Below are 22,562 nucleotides of genomic sequence, written 5' to 3'. Positions count from 1 at the left end.
ATCGAAAACCCTGGTGTAATAATTTTTCAGTAATACAGAGGTTTCTTTCGTTAAAATCAAATACGTTGTTACATACACGAGCGAATCACCTGACAAGTGAACGTCACCATCTAAAAATGGATAATTAACAATAGGAAATGAAAAATCATCTCTTTTATCATAAATTTTGGTACTAAGCTTCCCGTTAAAGATATATATATCAAGATCCAGGAAAGGACAGTGTTCAATGATAGTATGTTAGTCAGTTCAGCAGGATAAATCTCTTTAGTGTACATACTGAAGTCGTCATTATTGAGAGCCAATATATCATCCAAATATCTAAAAGTGTTATTAAATTTTTGTATCAGATGTTGTATCGATGGGTCTTTGCTATTTTTAGTCATAAATTGTAACTGATAACAATACAGAAACAGGTCCGCAATAAGTGGTGCATAGTTAGTCCCCATTGGAATTCCGATAACTTGACGATATACGGAATCTCCATAGCGAACAAAAATTTATCTAGAAAAAATTCAAGGGCAGTTATCGTATCAAAGCAGGTTCAATTGACATCGTTCTTTTGTCTGTTGTTACTATAAAATGACCTAAAAGAGTTAGAACATATATATTCGCATTCTCACTTTTTAAATGCCAAATCTCCTTGGATATATTTTTAACCTTTACTATTTATCCATTTTTGATTATATACTTATGACGTGGGTCGGTATCTATACATCTCTCCATTGTGTTATTGTGCTATGGTCAATTTTGAGTTATTGTCATTTATTTTGCTGATGATCTTTGTCTATATGCCATTTTGTGTTTCTTTGTTGAAACAGTTATTTGTTTTTATAGTGATTAAGATTATATTACAATGTTGCCTGCTGTTCTCCAATTTTTGACGTTTTTAGCTTTATGTCTGTTTGTTTTGCTCACTAATTGTTGTCAACATAATGAAATTCTATGCGACTGTCATACAAGTTAGAGGTTTAGCTAGCTAAAACAACAGGTTTTATCCACCATATTCTACATAAGTAAATGTCTGTACCAAGTCAGGAATATGACAGTTGTTTTCCGTTCGTTAGATGTGTTTGAGCTTTTGATTTTGCCATTTTGAATTTTCGTTGGAGTTCGGTATTTTTAAAAAAAAAATTTCGAATGTCTTTAGAACTGACAGAAGACCTGTTACACGTCTGCAATACTAGTGACAGCTCACTTTATACACTTCGAAAGTCTTTATAACTGACAGAAGACCAGTTACACGTCTGTAATACCAGTGACAGCTTATTTAAAGGGGCATTAGCTGTTAAATTCATGTTCACCGATTTGACTCAAATTCTCATATTTGATTTATAACATACTTAAACGTATATCCACATTATAAAAAGTCTAAAATAAACAATTTACAATGCATGGACTCGATAATATGTATCAACATTTCGTGTGTATTTTAGTCTAGACGCTATCTAATTAACCATCGAAGTCACCTCCGAAGACTGCCGACGATCATATAACCCGATGTAAACATAAAAATAGATATAAATAGATAGCGAACGCGTGCAATTAGATTTTTCAAGGTCTGTTTGATTTCATATCATAGGTTAGACAAGTATGTTAATCATCGTTTTTACCTGTATAACAAAGAGTTTATGTGGATCAAATCAGTCTACGAAATTGTTAAACTTATTTTCACTTTCAATGTTGACATTCTTTTCCATAGCTAAACACGCCTAGTGCATGCGTAACCCATCTCTAGCTAAGGGGTTAAATTTGAGGTCACATGAATACGGATTCAATGAGGTCGAATTATTCATTTGCCAGTGGTTAATTCATCAGCGATGTTTCTTAGCTTATTTTGACAAAATTGAACCAAACTGGTTGTTAAAAGCGAATTATTATTTCAGTATTTCACTTTCATTAATGATTGAACCAAAAAACATATATTTTATTTTTTGTATATCTCGTAGCTAATGGCCTTTAACCCACTTCGAATGCCTTTAGAACTCACTAAACATATATTTACGTCAAACGTCAGTTACGCCACTGGTTCAACTGACTTTTTATTTGAACTATGTTTTTGGTTGTTAACTTTAATTAACGTATGCCCACGATCTCTTTTTATATTTAACTAAGACTCCATATATTAACAGAACTGGTAGTACCTGTCAGTTTTATGTACAAATGACATAAACAAGTGACGAAAATCTTCAAAGTTTATGTTTTACAAATCAAATGTCTGTAGAATGGTCACATCATCTGAACTGATATATAGATTATAACCAAGTCAGATTTATTATCATACCGTGTGTCAAATGACTGCAGAAGTGACGTACAAGTAAACCATGTCAAATGCTTGTTGGAATTTTCACCGTAGCCAGCCTATTCTAGCCACTCACAATTCAACCTCTCTACCTGCTCACTGTGGGCAGCTCATTCCTAACCACTCAAATTTAACCTCAGAAGATTTACCCTTTCTGTGCTCAGTTGGAAAAAAAACACTTTATAAATTTGGTGTGTTTAAAGCACTTTTCTAGATTTACCTTATAGAAACGCTCAAAGCAAATGATTTGAAAGCCAAGGATGTATAACTTCCTGAAGAGTATATATTGGGATATAATTGCTGTTATTATACTTCACGTCAAAATGCCAGATTTTGATTGGTTAATACGAGGGAGACAATTTACTCTATCCCATCAAATACTCTTTTACCCTTCACGGAGACGCTTGCTCAAGTGTGCGCTTTATAATACGGATGATTGTTATGTACAAGACAACATAGTTTATTACTTTGAATTTGAAATTTAATAGAGAGTAATAACAGAACATTCAGTATAATAAATTAAATAACACATATCTGAGAGGGTGATAGAGCAGATTGCAACCCCTCGAAAAGACATTGTCAACCTTGGCTTCGCCTCAGTTGACAATGTCTTCTCGGGGTAACAATCTGCTCTATCACCCTCTCAGCTTTGTGTTATTTATATATTGTCATATTTTGGGTTATTTGGTGCGACGAATGTGCCAAATTAAATCAAACCAAAAGAAACATTTCCCAAAAAGATAAATGCAAGATTTTTGATATTATATAAATATTAATAAAATATAATACTGTATAAAAAGTAAAATAACAAAAATACCGAACTCCAAGGAAAATTCAAATCGAGCCCCCTATCAAATGGCAAAATCAAAAGCTCAAACACATAACACGAATGGAAAACAACTGTCATATTCCGGACCTGGTACAGACATTTCCTTATGTAGAAAATGGTGGATTAAACCTGGTTTTGTAGCTAGCTAAACCTCTCACTTGTATGACAGTAGCATACAATTCCATTATATTGACAACAATGTGTGAACAAAACAAACAGACATAATAGATGTCAAAAATAGGGGTACAGCAGTCAATATCGTGTTATAATCTTAATCACTATAAAAACAAACAAATATATCAACAAAGAAAAACAAAATGGCATATAGACAAAGCACATAAGCAAAATAACATTTAATAAGAAAAAAAATTAATAATTCTGCTAATTACATAATTATGAAGATTAGATCATCTTACAGTGTAACAGTTTAATTTATGGCCTCTTATAATTGATTACCAGATTAATAGATTATTGTAACAACACATGAATTAATAAAATCAAAACATTAATTAATATTCCCTTGTCAAAATATTGCAATAAAATATGATTTGATTTTTTTATTGTTCTTTCTTCTTTTTTATTAAAACGGTTTTTGTCTTAATTAGTCAACAACAATTAGTTGAACAAAGAATTCCATTATGCTTAAACCAAAATAACATATTGCAGCTAACTGCAAAAACTTGACAAACCACAATTAAGTTACCAGCCACCTATTTTGAGGATAAAAACTGCCAAAATATACTCATTAACTGTATTTGAGGAGCTAAATGATCAAAAGGAACCTTAAATTAACCAGGTTCTTATGAGCTCTACTGTCAATTAGATGATAAACACCAAAACCAGTTTTATAGAAATATAATTTGGAAAAAATCATTGCATAATTTAAAGTTGTCAAGTATAAAGCTCAGGCTTCAGTTTTGTATGGTGTGTTTTGTAAATAGTTGTTTGTCTTTTCTTTGTTTTTCGTTTTTTGCCATTGTTTTGTCAGTTTGTCTTCAACTTATGAGATTATTCATTTGATATCTTTTGCCTCTCTTATGAGTGCACCATTGGAGTCAGTTAAGGTCAGAGTCCTTTGTTTTACATGAAGTTTTATTAGAAGCAGAGAAAAATGGTAGAAACTTTAATTTTTGTTCGGATATACTCAACTCTTGTTTGTTTCGTATCTCCCAAAAGATGACAAAATGGGAAAACATACTCTAGAGAAGTTTTATTACAAGCAGAAAAAAATAGTAGAATATTTTTTTGTTTGTTAGGATAATCTCAACTCTTGTTTGCGTCGTTACTAGCAAAAGATAATAAAATAGGGAAAAAAAACAAACTCCAGAAAATTTATTTGCTAGTGTCTTTTTAATTTTTTTAATATGACTAAGGAAATGTGGGATATAAAGTCAATTAGACAGCAACTCAACGATAAAAATAACTTCAAATAAAAATTAGAGGTCAATAACAAGTCTTCAACAATTAGCAGGTTCAGAATCTAATGCATTCTGGGTAATATTTTCAAAAACGAGAGACATTTTAATGTGTTATTTATTATGAAATCGCTATGCAATTTATTGTTGTACATATATACTACTGTGTACAAATAAATCTATGATTTAAATTAACAATCAGCTTTTTTGTTTTTTAATTACATCACACAAAATACAATATAAAAAGTAGATATTTCCCCACAGAGTTGCACACACAGACCCTTTTGTTTTAATTGGGGTAAATATTGATTTCAAAACCTTTGTTTGGCTGGCTTGATAGTTATCAATTTTCCAGACTTTATCACTACTTTTGAGATTAACAAAACATATTGCATAGAGCACAACATTCTACACATCCTATCAATGAACATTTAAATATGATGGGTGCCACGTGTGTCAATTGAGGAGCAGGATCTTCTTACCCTTCCGGAGCACCTGAGATCACCCCCAGTTTTTCGTGTGGTTCGTGTCGTTCAGTTTTTAGTTTTCTATGTAGTGTTTTGTATACTGTTGTTAGTCTTTTTGGTCTTTTTCTTTTGTTTTGCAATAGTGTAGTCAGTTTTTTTTTTTTACTTATGAGTTTGAATGTTCCTTTGGATTTGGTATTAAAAGTAAAATAACAAAAATACCGAACTCCAAGGAAAATTCAAAACGGAAAGTCCCTTATCAAATGGCAAAATTATAAGCTCAAACACATCAAACGAATGGAAAACAACTGTCATATTCCTGACTTGGTTAACAGGCATTTCCTTATGTAGAAAATGGTGGATTAAACCTGGTTTTATAGCTAGTATCTTTCGCCTCTCTTTTAAATATCAGATATTCAAGTTGCAAAATGATGGGTTTGTGTTTAACGGTTAACCAGACTTGTCAAGAAAATTACATTCATTGTTCATGGTGAATAAATTTATTATCTGTTCTTAAAATATCAATGATGTCATTTATTAAAAAGTAAAATCACAAAAATACTGAACTCCGAGGAAAATTCAATCGGAAAGTCCCTAATCACATGGCAAAATCAAATGACAAAACACATCAAACGAATGGACAACAACTGTCATTAAGTTATATTTAAAATAGGAGTCATCTTTCTTTTGTTGATAATCATGGTTAGAATATAGTATTGTCTACAATGCAATATTTTATTCTCGAGATTTTATTATAAGTTCCAACTGAAAAATGAATGCAATCTTTATCCTTCAGTGCTCACAAGCTCTTATAAAACACATTATATTTGAAGTACAGAAAGCTGTAGCAAAGATTCACAAAATACCTTTTCCACTTGAAAAAAAAAATTACTTACAACAACAGTAAACTGAAATCAGGTAAGCTCATTTTGGGAGACCTTAAACCGGAGATTACTATAATACATGTGTTATAGTATTCTCAGCATAAACCAACCAAATAATCTGGCATTTTGAATTGTGTTATTGTTTTGCACCTTTGGCATGAGAAATATGCTTGGTGCCACATGTGGAGAAAGATCTGCTTACCATTCCGGAACACCTGAGATCACCCCGGGGTTTTTAATGCGGTTCATGTTGTTCAGTCTTTAGTTTTTATGTTGTTATTTGTATACTGTTGTTGGTCTTTTTATTGTTTGTCTTTTTTTTCAAGGTGTTGTAAGTTTGTTTTCAACTCATCATGAGTTTGAATGTCCCTTTAGTATAATTTGTTTCTAGTTAAGAATATATTTTTCTTTTTAAAATCAGTTAACAGAAATACAAAAAAATAAAACCGTCCCTCCTTGAAATGTAGTTTCATCCATTTCCATAGCCTTATTCTATAAATCCTTTGATCCAATTCCTCACAAAACTTTACGTTTTAAGTCACGCAAAAGAACGAGGTCCGCGTCTCGATCATTCTATATGTTGTATTGTTGAATATTAATTTTCCCAAAAATTTAACAAATACATGTGTGATAACCTACTTTGATAACTTGGATCAGTCAATGGACAAGGCGTTTGGTTCTGAACACAGTTTTAATATTAGATAAATACGTCATCAGACTTTCTAGTATAAAAAGATTTTAACTATTGTTTAAATATTCGATGTCGACTAATGGGGCGTCAGACTATTGGGGTATCGGACAAATGCGGTGTCGGACTAATTGGGTGTCGGAATATCGGTATGCTCTCTGGTCGGTTTGTTGTCTCTTTGACACATTCCCCGTTTCCGGCATTCTCAATTTTATGTAGATAACTTTCTAAAACAAGTTCTTTGACTACGGCTTTATATAACTTTATAAAAGATTTAGGGACTAATGCCTGTGGTAGTAGATCTAGGTTGCTTGGAAACAAGATATGATCTGCAAACTTGTTTTAAGATAAATTATTATCTCAACAGAATTGTTTTTGATAATTTTCCTCCGATGTGCAAAGGGAGGGGGTAAATATTTTTTTTCGATTCAGCCATGCTGGATCTATGTGATCACTCCGGATTTTGATATGGTGCAGCATTTTAAGTTGAAGACATATCATGAAACTAATTACGTGTTTTTAAGACTTGCAGAAACTTGATACACTATTTTAATCATCTACTGCCAACTTTCAACATGTTATTTTCCCTTAAAATAAGAAAATATTGGTCGAACAGCTACTCTATGTTAGATATACACTTGCATATAGGTCCTTAGTAAATCAAAATTTATAATAAATTACTATTTATGAATTAATGTGAAAAAGTATTATATCAAGTTTAATCAGTTGATACAATTATGAATGTATTTTATCAGTATCTAATGATTGCGTAATTATAAGTTATTGAATAAAATTTGGTACAAGATGTGTATTGATATCAAAGTTGATTCCCACACTTTTTTGAAATGCTATTATTCTAATTATTTCATTAGGCAAATAAGAGGACTGATAGAATACAGTAGGACAGTCAATCATAATTATTTACAAACAATTTCACTCAAAGGTGGAAGTATTTATTGGAATCAACTCCACTGTAATGCCAATCTGAATTGACCACAGCTGATATCGCTTGTGTTACATACTCAACAAATACACACTTTATTACACAGCTAACTTAGTACACTTGACCTCATTAGCATACATAGAATTACGTTTGATCTACACTACATAATTGATTTGATTTGATGATGTACATTATGTCTCAAATCTGACTGATTAAGGATTACAAAGATGAATTATTTTGCAAAGAAAAAAAAAACCACAAAACAATCATGATTTCAAATGCAAGCAGTGTCTATTTTACTTGTAAAATCAGTGTTATAATCATTTGATATTATTCAATAATATAGGTTCATTTAAGTTACAATCATAATTATTTTGCTGGAAACATTAAACATTTAACAAATATGCATAACTCTAACCTGTGCATTTATTTGTTAGTTACCCATTATTTTACTATTTAAAAGTGTATAAGGTATTTGTACATGTATTTGAATACAGGATTATTTTCAATGAAGAAAGAACACTAATTAAAATCAAAATTAGTTATTTAATTTTTGTTGCTAAAAAATTGCATTAACAATTATGTCGGTTTTAAAAGCTCTAAAGAGCTTATGTTTGTTGTATTTTTGTTTTACCAACTTTAAGTAATTTTATTTGTTTTGATTTGAATGCCTCTTTCTGGAAATTATTACGTCTAAATTCAATGAAAAATATACTACACCTTACTTTGAATATTTCTATTTCAAATCATGTAACACTCATTTAATTGAAAAAAAAAGAAGATATTAAGAATCAGTACTCTTCTAAAAATACCAAAAGAGTTTGTATCAATATTAAGATATTCTTCAACTTTGGTCAACTGAATACAATTTTTTAGTAGTATCATGAAATATAATTTTATCTTATCAAAAATCAAGAAATGATCCTAAGATGAGTTAGAAAAATTGCATACTAATGGTTAAAGATAGAAATATTTCCAAAAGCAACCATTTACAAGTAAATTTAGGGAGTCAAGCTTGTTTTATTTACCGAAAAAAAATATCTTTATGAATTTAATGGAAGAGTGATATATCATGATCAAGTTTTTTTGTCCACCACGATACCTGAGAATATATTTTGAAATTATGCACACATTTCTTCCAGTCTTTCCATCAGCGATTTCGCTTACTTTGATTGTCAGAAGTACCTTAGAAGAAGTAAATTTTTTTTCTGAGAATTTCCTGAGCAGAAATGATAATTTTAAAAAGGAATAATAACACTGGTAATTATTTTAGTGAAATAATTAAGAAAATGATGACACATTCTTCAGTTGCTTGGTTTCTTCTCTATTAAAACAAGTTTAAGCATTTTGGGCTGAAATCACTTATCCAACCATCTTGTTTTCACGTTCCTCTTCTAGTTTTTTACGAAGTCATCTGTATGTAACATGCGTTACTTTGAACTATAGCTGTCAGTAACTGTGAGTAATCTCGGATCTGTACTTTGTGTCTGTTTTGTTGTAAGGGGTGTATAAATTCCCTGTCACATTCTGCCTGTGTTTTTGTTAGTTGTTTTTCTGCTTTGTATCGATCTGATTAGTTGAACCTTTTTCAACTGATTTTTATAGTTTGTTCTCATGTTATACTGTTACTCCAATGTCCCAGGTATGAGGGAGGGTTTTGCGCAAGCAAACATGTTCAACCCTACCTGTAGTTCAGTTTTTTTTTAATTGAATTGTTTTAAATTTTTCATGTTGGGGCCTTTTATAGCCGACTATACGGTATGTTTTTTTTCTAATTGTTGAAGGCCGTAATATATGTTTTTCATTGAAGAACTATCAGAATGTTAATGTTTTATATCGAAGAACTATCGGATGTAAATGTTTTACATCGGAGAACTATCGATATGTATAATTGTTTTGCATCGAATAACTATCGGACTGTATGTGTTTTAGATCTAGGAACTATCGATATGTATAGTTGTTTTACATCGGAGAACTATCGATAACGAGTGAGAATCGGGTATCGCATGATATTAACTCGAGTTATCTATTTTGAATAATAATAATAAACTCGCCGAATGCTCGTTTATTGTTAATTTAAATTGAATAACTCGAGCTTTCGGTGCATTTATTATTACTATTTAAATTAAATGACGATAGTTGATATCAAGCGATATCCAATTCACACGAGTTCAACCTGTTTCTCATATAATTTGTATATCATTGCAGAAATCACATATAGCCGTTGCAATGGACGAAATGTACATCGTCTTTACCTTTGAAAGTTATCATTGACTTAACGAATAACCAATGGAAATGCCGTAATATTGTCTCATGATGCTGGATAAGCTAAAAAAAAAATAACGCAGTTTTCGTATCACTTTTTGTATCACACTCCGTGCAGTGTGATACGAGAATTATCGTTGCATGCTAGAAGTAGATAACAGGCCACAACCATAAGATAATATTATTTACATTAGCGTATAGTCAGAGACATTATTGTGATGACAAGATGGTATTATTTACATCATCGTAAAGTCAATGGCATTATTGAGATGACAACTTAGTATTATTTACATTAGCGTATAGTCAATGACATTATTGTGATGACAACATAGTATTATTTACATCAGCGTATAGTCAGTGACATTATTGGGATGACAACATAGTATTATTTTCATCAGCGTATAGTCAGTGACATTATTGGGATGACAACATAGTATTATTTACATCAGCGTATAGTCAGTGACATTATTGGGATGACAACATAGTATTATTTACATCAGCGTATAGTCAGTGACATTTTTGGGATGACCACATAGTATTAGTTACATCAGTGTATAGTCAGTGACATGATTGGGATGACAACTTAGTATTATTTTCATCAGCGTATAGTCAGTGACATTATTGTAATGACAAGATGGTATTATTTACATCAGCGTATAGTCAATGACATTATTGTGATGATAACATAGTATTATTTCTTCAGCGTAAAGTCAGTGACATTCTTGTGATGACAACATAGTATTATTAACATTAGCGTATAGTCAATGACATTATTGTGATGACAAGATGGTATTATTTACATCAGCAAATGGTCAGTTATATTATTCAGTGACATTTTTTCTTTTTCTTGTTTTAAAGTGCTGCTACTTGTGATGCCCTAACTCTAGCTTTTGAAATTCTCTCAGTTTTTCTTTTTTCATAATAATTACTTTTACGTTTCCATTCTTCAACACGTTCTTTCTTCTGTCGTTTGAAAAAGCCACACTGTAAGAAAATAGCATAAAATTAGTATGATCATGTAAATTATACCCATAATCTATACATACTACTTAGGGAATTATAGGAAATTTTGTTATATTAAGAGAAGAGAAGTGAACATTTCCGTGGTATGAATATATTCTATATAGTTAGATAAAAATATAAATTTGGGACACTGTATGAGAATACACAGCACATTTTTTATTAAATTATACAAATAGCTCAACCGACTATCAAAATATGGCGTATATTCAATCAACACAACAACATTCAAAAACTGTATTGCAATAGTTGAAGGTCTTGATGACAATTAGAATTTCGGCAATCGTATTTAAGTAAAATCATGTACCAAGAAAGATTCTTTATAACGTACATGTATTGAAAAAGAAACACCTAAGGTACCCCTTACAGATGCGAGATGTTTGATGCAGATCTACAGCAGACCTGCTGCAGGTTTGCAGGAACGTTTTAAATAATGTTTGGAGATGTTTTCAGCTAGCTTCAAACCTCCTGCAAACATTGCTGCTTTTTGCTGCAAGCTTGCGGCAAGTTTGCAGAAACATTTTGTTTGCAGTAAGATTGCAGGAAAAACTAGAATGTAAGAAATGTTCGCGGCTAGATTGCAGAAATCTTTGAACATTCTATATGTTTGCAAGAGCAAGAAATGACTGAGCATGCATATTGGTTACTTCCTGGGAGTTAAAGATTTGGAATTCTGTGCTTAATTATGTTGATGGTGTTTGAGTCATGTCATATATTAGTATTCAGGGTGGCATTTTAGGTTTAATAATAATTGATTAGTTTACAACGACATTATTTGTAAGTAAAAATTCTTCATAGAACTTTAAACTTCACAAATACCTTCAGGTTTCTAGAAAATTTACAAACATACTACAAATATACAGTACTCTCTAATATGTTAATATTGTAACTTATTAAATATCAGGTTTCAATAAGTTAAGTTGAATTTTGTAATGAAATGGATTTTACTAGCTGCATGCACAAAAAACATTCAAATATATTCCTATTTCTTATTTCTTAAAAGGTATTTACTTATGCTAAGATAATTTTGCATATGTTGAAGTATTTGAATGGTTGTATGTATGTATGTAACCTAACTTTTTCAGAATTTGCTGTGTAATTGCATAATGTGATATCTAGACAACATTTGGTTTATTGTAATTTATGTAGTTCCTGCAAGTTTGGAGCAAACAAGTAGGAGAAAGATTAATTTGCATATAAATGTTTGCCGCAAGTCTGCAGCAAACACTGATTTGCAATTGTTTGCAGCAGACCTGCAGCACATTTGCAGCAAACATGCTGCAAATACAGGCTTGCATCAAATATTTGCGGGAGGCTGATTTTTTCAGTAAGAGACTGCGTAGTAATATGTAATATAACCATAAACGAAAAGCACTGCGCGAATTAGAACTACACCTTTTCATTGATCCCATTTGCAATTGGTGCCAAAGTTTTTAATTTTCTTATCCAAAATCTTTCCCGAGATAGTCTATCCTCCCTAGACCAAGCAGTTTTGTAGTCTATGATTGTAATGTCGATTGAGATCTGTCTTAGTGTGGCCAGGGGATCTCAAATACGGACCGAGAGGAAGGGCTGGCTTGCATTCATAGTCGCTACGATGGCTGTTCATACGTTTGTGAAATGGCGGTTCTGACTCGCCAACATACTGTTTACCGCATCTACACTGTAGGAGATACACAGCATTTGGAGTCTTGCAATTAACATTGCAAAATATGGTGTATTCCGTACCAGTGGAGTGACTGTTAAAAGTTTGGGTATTCAGTAATTTGCTTGCAAGTCAGACATCGTTTGTTTTAATATTGGTGTTGTTTTGTTCAGTTTTAAGGCGTTTATATAAATGATTTATTGTGTACAGGTATCGTTACTCGTAACGATCCAGCGCCCGAGTAAGAAAGATCGTTGCCTAATATCTAGACGTATTATATTTAGTTAGAGGAGGGGATAAGGCGTCTGCGCAATGCTAGGCGGTGTTGTCGCAGAAGTGAGAAGTGAAAAGTACAGGTTCCATGTGTATAAAATACCCCTTCCCGACAAAAGTACCTGTATAAAATATATGAAGTCTTATTATTTTCCCCTTTGGAAGTTGACCTTAGAAGTAGACCGTTTTGTCATCAGAACTTCACTGTACCTAGTCCGAATAATTGAAACGTCTTGAAAGGCTATTTTAATTTTTTGCTGTGATGCCTTTCTGCGCAAAAATTAGACGTCTTAACTATTGAGACTACACTGTACAGTGATGGACGTTGGCCTGATATTAAGGAATTCGACACATGTTTACATTAACCCACCCCTCCGCCAGACCCAGGATAAATCAACATTAAAAATAATCGAAAATGAGTCGTTTGAAGATACCTATTTTCGCATTTTTTTTATACTTTTGAATTATATCAGTTGTTTACTACAAAAAGAAACATACGCGATCCCTCCTATACACGTTATTGTAACGTAATATTTGTAATGGCTCTGCACAATCACGAAAGTTTGTTTGTTGATATAGCGTAACTTAGTTAAATCACTACGTGTGCATTTTATACATAACAAATCGCTAATGATTCGGCTATTTATAGATTATCGTGTAATATTATTATCCGGTTTAACCATATGCATAACTGTAATTTTATTGAAGTTTTGTAACTCAGGAACTGATCTTATACACATCGACAAGGTAATTATGAATACGAAAGTTAGAACAATATTTATATCTGATGCAAACACAATTGAATAATAAAGACAGAACATTTAAATCACTTTTGCGTTTGACCTTGTGACATTAAAATATCGATTCAACACTTCACTGTCAACTTGAATGAACACTTTACTATCATTTTCATGACCTACTATCATTATTTCTTTCCGGCCTCACTTACGGATACGCTCTCATATAATAGATGCACCCCAATATTACCGAATCAGACGGTAAGAAAGCTCTTACTTCATACGGAATGGGCTAATATTACCTATGAGAATCCATTAACAGATTTACCCCATTGTGACGTGAAGCGTATAACTAATAAGACCGGGTCTCAAGTGATCCGTTAATTACCAATAATTAACAAGTTCCGGGTCGAATCCGATACCGATAGCAATAATACCTGTTCCTGTTACCTAATCTGTACGTTCCGCCTCTGTCATGTGCACCACCAAACGGTGTGTTTGGGATTTGCTATATAAACAGGTCATAATCACACAAGAACTTCGTCTTTATACAGGGATTGGCACTACTAAATTCAATCTTTGACAAAAACAAATGTATATACAAGTAGTTTCCGGATGTAGTAATAAAACTAGAACGGATTCAAACAGAAAGATTTTGAAAGCAGAGAAAACTGTGCACCTTATAATCAGCATGACTCTATCAAATTACAATACGAATACTTAAACTCAAAGTTGAAAATAAGGCGTAGGTACTTTAATTCAGTCACGGATCCGCGGTGTGTTCTAGTATATATATATACTTTTTGGTCTTTTGAAAAATGTTGTCTGTGCTGTATTTAGACCCATCTACCAAACAATTTGTTTTGTATGCACACGTAAAAAATTGTGGTTTTTATCCAACGCAATCATAGGTTTGAATGTTGTTTTCAATTTAGACTTGTTTATAAATATATACTCAGCCTTGAGTTTAAGTATTCGTATTGTAAAGGGGAAAATAATAAGACTTCATACATTTGATACAGGTAACTTTTTTCGGGAAGGGGTATTTTATACACATAAGCGTCGTAATAGGTCCGTTTTGAAAGCAAGTAAACATGTTTGTAAAAATATTTAAAGCGTTGCCAGATACATTTGTGTAGATAAAAGGAGATGTATGTAAATAAGGTCAACACTCGGATTTCTTCAATGGATACATGTCTTTACAATATTTCAAGCACTAAATTTTCAAAAAAATAAATAATTGTGGATAATGTTTTAAATTTCAAAAATATGCAATCAACACAAACTTCCCTTAAATAGCAAAATTAAATATAAAAATTTAGGAGACCTCAAGGCAACGAACAGGAACAAATTCCGCTTGCTAACATCCGAGAAAACAATAATCACAGTTTCATATACATGTTTGTATTATAATGTTCTGACAACATTGGTATGTAGTTGATCTTTGATCAATGCATGTGAACAGTGCTGGCAAATGTTCAAAACCATAGTTTTAGTATATGTTTTGCAACGGTCCAGAAAATTAGCCAGTCAGATATTTATCACATAAAATAAGAAGATATGGTATGATTACCAATGAGGTAACTATCCACCAGAGACAAAACGACATAGATGTTAGCATATATACGTCACCCTACATTATTTAACAATGAGAAATATTCATTCTGCATTGTAAGCTATAAATAGATCCGACATGACAAATGAAAAAAGTTAATACGACATAACATCATATCATTATTTATCTACAAAACAATTATAGATAACAAAAAGAAGGTATAACTTTTCTCAAACAGAGAGTAAATAATGTCATGTCTGCTGAAATATTGATGAAAATTTATTGAAATAAGTACAGGCAAAATCTCAAGTGATTTAGAAAATAAACCATTCCAGGAGTTAAAAAGGACAAAACACAAAATTAAAATTGTAACCATTAAAATTCTATATTGGCGTTTCCTCTAATCCATTTTTTCCCCACCCTATCACAATTTATATGTAGAGCAATATTCTGAATGGATGAAAATACAAAGCAAAAACACAATTTTCAACATAAGCTAAAAACCGGCAAGATTTTTGGAAAAGCAATTACTTGTATCAAAATTAACATACTCTTTTACATTAAGTTAAAAACTAGGTTCATGGCGCGCGGAAGTAGACAGTATTATTTTTTAGGGGTAGACAGGATACACATAATTGTTCGTAGTAACAACTTCAAGGCTCTTATGCAAGCAAATTTGATAACCGATGATTCAATTCAGGTGTTTATTGGTTTTCACTTTACAAAAGGCTTTATCTTTGATCTGATTTTTTTGTGCAAAATATTCTGAATCTATGTCTTACACCTTTATCAATGTTAGGAGAACCTGTTTTGGACGATTCCATATACTCAATATATTTTAGGGGTTGACTATATTCACAGTCGAGTTAATGTATATTGTTTAGTCTTGTTTGCGAGAAACAAATCAATTTTCTGATAAAGTACCTAAATTCAAAAACATTATATATATATAAATAAGAAGATGTGGTATGAGTGTCAATGAGACAGCTCTCCATCCAAGTCACAATGTATAAAAAGTAAACAATTATAGGTCGAAGTAAGGCCTTCAACAAATTCGATCTCGTTAATTTAGTAGTATAGATATATATTCGCTTTGAATAGCAACATGAATTTTAAGAATGTCAACATCTTTTTGTAATTTTAAAGTATTGTTAAATACAATGACGTAAACACTTCCGTGTGTTTAAGATCCTTCATATGATAGATAATTTGCTGCGGACAGCACTTATAGAACTTATTAAACCACATTAATCTTTCCATCCGGATGTAATTGAAAGGAGAAAGTATGATTTGGGCTTATTTGTTTCTGTAAATTGACCGAAATCAAATCCATCGTGTTATGTCTTTTGGTTTGTTTGATGTGTCTTTGGGTAGCTGTTTCAGTGATTTATCCCTCTCCATCGTGTTATGTTTTTTGGTTTGTTTGGTGTGTCTTTGGGTAGCTGTTTCAGTGATTTACCCCATCCTCCTCGTGTAATTCAAATCGAGCTGTTTATAAGTGACTATCATATTAGAAACATGAAACTAACTGCATTTTGAAGCTTATGGATTTGACAACAAAATTGTTTTAAATAAACTGCAAAGTTGTGGGTAGTATATTTATTTTATTTTTTTTTTGGATTACGTAAATTCCATTTAAATTTAAAATTGATATTTGAACAATTGGGCATAAAGTTGCTTACACCCACTGCATTTATTCTCTAGTGGACAGTTGTTTCATTGAAATCATATCACACCTCCTCTTTTTCAATACGAAGTTATTTCAGTCCGGTTATCAATTCAGTCCTAAAAAGACTTGCTGTTATTACTATACTAACCTTCCTTGGACCTACACCAAGTAAAACATACCCACCTTCCATAGACCTACACCCAGTAAAACAAACCCACCTTCCATAGACCTACACCCAGTAAAATATACCCACCTTCCATAGACCTACACCCAGTAAAATAAACCCACCTTCCATAGACCTACACCCAGTAAAACATACCCACCTTTCATAGACCTACACCCAGTACAACATACCCACCTTCCACAGGCCTACACCCACAAAAATATACCCACCTTCCATAGAACTACACCCAGTAAAACATACCCACCTTCCATAGATCTACACCCAGTAAAGCAAACACACCTTCCATAGACCTACACCCAGTACAACATACCCACCTTCCACAGGCCTACACCCACAAAAATATACCCACCTTCCATAGACCTACAGCCAGTAAAAACATACTCACCTTCTATAGGCCTACACCCAGTAAAACATACTCACCTTCCATTGGCCTACACCCAGTAAAGCATACCCACCTTTCATAGGCCTACACCCAGTAAAATATACCCAAATTCCATAGACCTATACCCTGTAAAACATACCCACCTTCCTTAGACCTACAACCAGTGCAACAAGGAGTATTAATGCACCAACACTGCTACCAATAATAATCCATACATTGATTTGTTTTGACTCTACTGTATCTACTGTGACTTCTGTAGGAAATATTTCACTTGAAACCTGTAAGTGACCACGTAAAACATGTTAAACGTTCTATTATTTGGCTTGTTTTATTGTTTTCCCAAAGCAAGGTTTCCTGTTATGCAGTGGGTGTCATAGGTTGGTGTCTGTTTCATCTGTTTTTAGTTTGTTGTTTTAGCGTCAATCAGGCTGTGGATATTCCCTTTTGAATTGTTGCACAGTTTGTTATGGAAAGCCCTTTATTGATTACTACACAATATGGGTTATGTTCATTGTTAACGGTCTACAGCAGCCAATAATTGTTAATTTCTTCGTCCTTTTAGTCTCTGGTGGAGAGTTGTTTGATTGGTGATCATACTACATTGCATTATTTTTATAGAACGTTAGGAGCAATTATATTGGCATGTTTCTTATGAATTATATTTTAGATATCATTGACAAAATTAATCAAATATATATTTTAAATCTTTGCAGGACTTAAATATCAAACTTACTCAAGTATGAAGAGATCTTTATAGAAATAAATGATAATATATTTAGGCGTATTGAAATAACCTACGAGCAATAGTCATTTGCCTAAAATAGAATGACTTAACAAGCTAGTCGTTTGTCTAAAATATTGATATCAAACAAACAAGAAGTTTATCTAAAATAGTGTGACTAAACAAGCAAGTCGTTTGCATAAAATAGTGCGAGATTTAACACGCAAGTCGTATATTAAAAATTTTGTGATAAAAAAGCAAGTCGTTGGCCTAAAATAGAGTGACTAAACAAGCACGTTGTTGTCTAAAATATATAGTGATTAAACAAGAAATTCGTTAGTCAAAATAGTGTGATTTAACAAGAAAGTCGTTGGTCTAAACATTGTGATCAAACAAGTTAGCCGTTTGCATAAAATAGTATGACTTAACAAGCAAGTTGTTTGTCTCAAATATTGTAATCCAACGAGCAAATCGTTTGCTTAAAATAGTGTGACTAAACAGGCAAGTCTTTTGCCTAAAATAGTGCGACTAAACAAGCAAGTAGTTTTGTCTAAAATAGTGTGACGAAACAAGCACGTCGTTTTTCTAAAATATTGTGATAAAAAAGCAAGTTTTTTGTCTAAAATAGTGCGATGTGCAAGCATGTCGTTTGTCTAAAACATTGTGATAAAAAGGCAAGTTGTTTGCCTAAAATTGTGTCACTTTTAAAAAACAAGCAAGTCATTTGCCTTAAATAGTGATATTCATCAAATAAGTCGTTTGTCTTAAATAGGTGATAAAACAAGCAAGTCGTTTGCCAAAAATAATGTGACTAAACAAGCAAGTTGTTTGTATAAATTATTGTGATCAAACAAATTATTCGTTTGCAAAAAATAGTGTGAATAAACAAATAAGTCGTTTGCCTTAAATATTGCGACTAAGCAAGCTAGTCGTTTTATATAATATTGTGATCCAACAAGCAAGTCGTTTTCCTAAAATAGTGGAACTAAACAAGTTAGTCGTTTCCTCAAATGAATTACATCCATAAATACCCGAACATACTTCTATGCTCGAAAAATTATAAGCGACGATGAATTACATGCATATAAACTCGTACTTACTTCTGTGCTCGAAGAACTGAAAGCGATGATTAATTACATGCATACATACTTGAACTTACTTCTATGCTCGAAGAATTGATAGCGACGATGAATTAAATGCACATATATCCGGACTTACTTATATGCTCAAAGAATTGATAGCGACGATGAATTACATGCATATAAACAATGCTCGAAGAATTGGTAGCGACGATGAATTACATGTATATAAAAAATGCTCGAAGAATTGGTAGCGACGATGGATTACATGCATATAAACAATGCTCGAAGAATTGGTAGCGACGATGAATTACATGCATATAAACAATGCCAAAAGAATTGGTAGCGACGACGAAACACATGCATATAAACAATGCTCGAAGAATTGGTAGCGACGATGAATTCAATGCATACATATCCGGACTTACTTATATGCTCAAAGAATTGATAGCGACGACGAAATACATGCATATAAACAATGCTCGAAGAATTGGTAGCGACGATGAATTACGTGCATATATATACTCGGACTTGCTTCTTTGCTCAAAGATTTTGTAGCGACGATGACTTAATTCTATAGTCGAAGAATTGATATATCCGGACTTACTTCTATGCTCAAAGATTTTGTAGCGACGACGAATTATATGCATATATATACCCGAAATTATTTTTATGCTCAAAGAATTGATTACGACGATAAATTGCATGCATTTACAATTACTTCTTTGCTCAAAGATTTTGTAGCGACGATGAATTACATGCATATATACCCGGACTTACTTCTATGCTCGAAGAATTGATAACGACGATGAACTACGTGCATATATACCCGATCTTACTTCTTTGCTCGAAGAATTGATATTAAATGCATATATATCCGGACTTACTTCTATGCTCGGAGAATTGATAGCGACGATTAATTACATGCATATATACCCTAACATAATTCTATGCTCGAAGAAATTGTGGAGACGATGAATTAAATGCATGTTTACCCGTACCTTCTTCTATAATCGAAGAATTGATAGCGACGATGAAGTACTTACATATATATATCTGGACTTACTTCTATGCTCGAAGAATTGATAGCGATGACGAATTACATGTATATATACCCGACATTACTTCTCTGCTCGAAGAATTGATAGCGACGACAAATTACATGCATATATACCGGACTTACTTCTATGCTTGAAGAATTGATAGCGATGACGAATTACATGCATAAATATACCCGAAATTACTTATATGCTTGAAGAATTGATAGCGACGATGAACTACGTGCATATATACCCGATCTTACTTCTATGATCGAAGAATTGATTTCGACGACAAATTACATGCATATATACCGGACTTACTTCTATGCTTGAAGAATTGATAGCGATGACGAATTACATGCATATATATCCGAAATTACTTCTATGCTTGAAGAATTGATAGCGATGACGAATTACATGCATATTTACCCGAAATTAATTCTATGCTTAAAGAATTGATAGCGACGATGAATTATATGCATATATACCCGTACTTACTTCTATGATCGAAGAATTGGTAGCGATGATGAGTTGTCTGTTATTGTTCTCACTCTTTAGTGTAGCTAAACTTTTATAAACTATACCAGCCACCTGAAACAATAATTTTAATTGGGAAAGCCGTAGATATTATTATAATATTTATTTTTACATGTAAAGTGCAGATAATGATACGATAGAAAAATATTATTTACGCGGACTGGGATACAAATTCTCAGTATCCATACCAAGAAACAGGAAAGTTTTACTTCCCTTTTGTGGTAAAGAAAATAATATAAATATCAGATTATTACATGACAGTTTTCATATCAGTCAATGGTCAGGATATCCTCACATGAGTCGAAGATTCGAGGGATGATAATGTATCTTAAATGAAAAATTAACTTTTTTTGTGTACTGAAATTGTGCATTTTCTTATTTACTTTGCAGTTCTGCCTTTATTCATCATCGTGCTATAATGTATCATCGAGTTGTATGACTTTTGACGTGACTCGATATTTATGCATCCTGCCATCGGGTTTCTGACTTTCGGCGTTCATGGTGCAGATGGGTCTTGAGGTGCGATTCGGACGCAAGAGATTTTTACACTGTTGTTTTAATTTTCTTTATTACTGTATGTACTATCAACTTCAAAAACATTTTTTATCGACGTCTTTGTCAATTTACCATCAACTAATATCAATTTTTTCAGTCTTTATGGACTTCCCCCTTTAAGGTATTTTTGTTTTACTTTTTTAATTTACCTTGGAGTTCGGAATTTTTTTGTTTTACTTTTGTAATCATATATTTCCACTTGCAAAAAAAAAACATTTATAAAAAGGTTCCATTTGAAATAAATATCATTCACAATTACGCAATTTAATAATTATAACCGTATAAACGCATTCATACTGTCTACAGATTTCACACTGATGTTTTGTTTACCAATATAATCTCCTGTACCTGCTTCACGGTAAGTTTCTTAGTATTATCGAAAAATAAGTATCATTTGATAAAATTTTAAAAACTGGCTATTTCTATTTTGGCCCTGGTATTGATCGTCGATCAGCTGTGTTGGCCCTCGACTCTACAAACTCATGGCCAATACAGAACTACCAGTCAATGACACTATTATATCTCTTTGAAATAGGATACTTGAATTTGAAATCACTTCCAAGGCAAAGGAACTCGAAATTGTTCCCTCGGAACAGGATATATTTTCTGATATTTTTTCCACGGAAAATGATACGATAATCTTCTTCCTTTAAGCTTGGTATATCGTTTTGTTTACCGTTTTACGTGCATCTTTCGTTTTGAATGATAAAATATTTTTAATCACTGTTTTACAATTGCAAAACTGTGGAAATGATTCAATACATCGAAAGACTTCCATAAAAATGGATTTAGATTTAATCTCATTGTACTCACATTTGTAAAATTAAGTGAATCCTTCGATATATTCACTAGAACATCAAAGGTATCTGTCTCGTCTTTCTCTAATGAATCAATCTTTATTTCAATGATCGCATATTTACTCGAATCAACTGTGTTACAGGACTACAACATAGGTTTCATTTAATTACATGGCAAATATTGTCCATCACTTAGACATAGGTTTCAAATGTTTAGCATGACAAATGATGTCCATAACTTAAACATAGCTTTCATTTGATTTGCATAGCAAATGTTGTCTACCACTTAAATAGAGATTTCATTTGTCTAGCAAGAAAAATGTTGTCCATCACTTAAACATAGGTTTCATTTGATTAGCATGGTAAAATGTTGTCTCTCACTTAAACATCGTTTTCATTTGATTAGCATGGCAAATGTTGTTCATCACTTAAACATAGGTTTCATATGTCTAGCATGAAAAATGTTGTCCATCAGTTAGGAAAAATGGATAACTACAAACGTTATTAAACATTAAAAAAAAAAAACAGAAATAAAATTTTATTAACAAATCGGCAAGAGACACCAATTAGCCTGTATC

The 22,562-nt window shown here is 32.3% G+C and overlaps 2 protein-coding genes across 2 annotated transcripts in view; one reads left to right on the top strand and one right to left on the bottom strand.

Annotated features, from left to right (window-relative positions):
- LOC127739135 (uncharacterized) overlaps positions 1-22,562 on the top strand; it is a 157,243-nt gene that overhangs the window by 70,762 nt on the left and 63,919 nt on the right. The window lies entirely within an intron of this gene.
- The window catches only part of LOC127739136 (integrin alpha-9-like), a 124,212-nt gene continuing 111,531 nt past the window's right edge, over positions 9,882-22,562 (bottom strand). Inside the window, exons 11-13 of the mRNA XM_052250729.1 lie at positions 20,594-20,686; positions 17,399-17,533; positions 9,882-10,774 (exon numbers count right to left, since the gene is read on the bottom strand). Of these exons, the coding sequence (XP_052106689.1) occupies positions 10,643-10,774; positions 17,399-17,533; positions 20,594-20,686 (360 nt within the window). The 3' untranslated portion in view covers positions 9,882-10,642. The remainder of the gene's footprint in view (positions 10,775-17,398; positions 17,534-20,593; positions 20,687-22,562) is intronic.

Source organism: Mytilus californianus, unplaced genomic scaffold (genome assembly GCF_021869535.1).
Source record: "Mytilus californianus isolate M0D057914Y unplaced genomic scaffold, xbMytCali1.0.p SCAF_4, whole genome shotgun sequence".
In the NCBI taxonomy this organism is placed as follows: Eukaryota; Metazoa; Mollusca; class Bivalvia; order Mytilida; family Mytilidae; genus Mytilus; species Mytilus californianus.
Note: the sequence above shows the minus strand (reverse complement) of the source record. Positions and strands in the feature narration are given on the sequence as shown.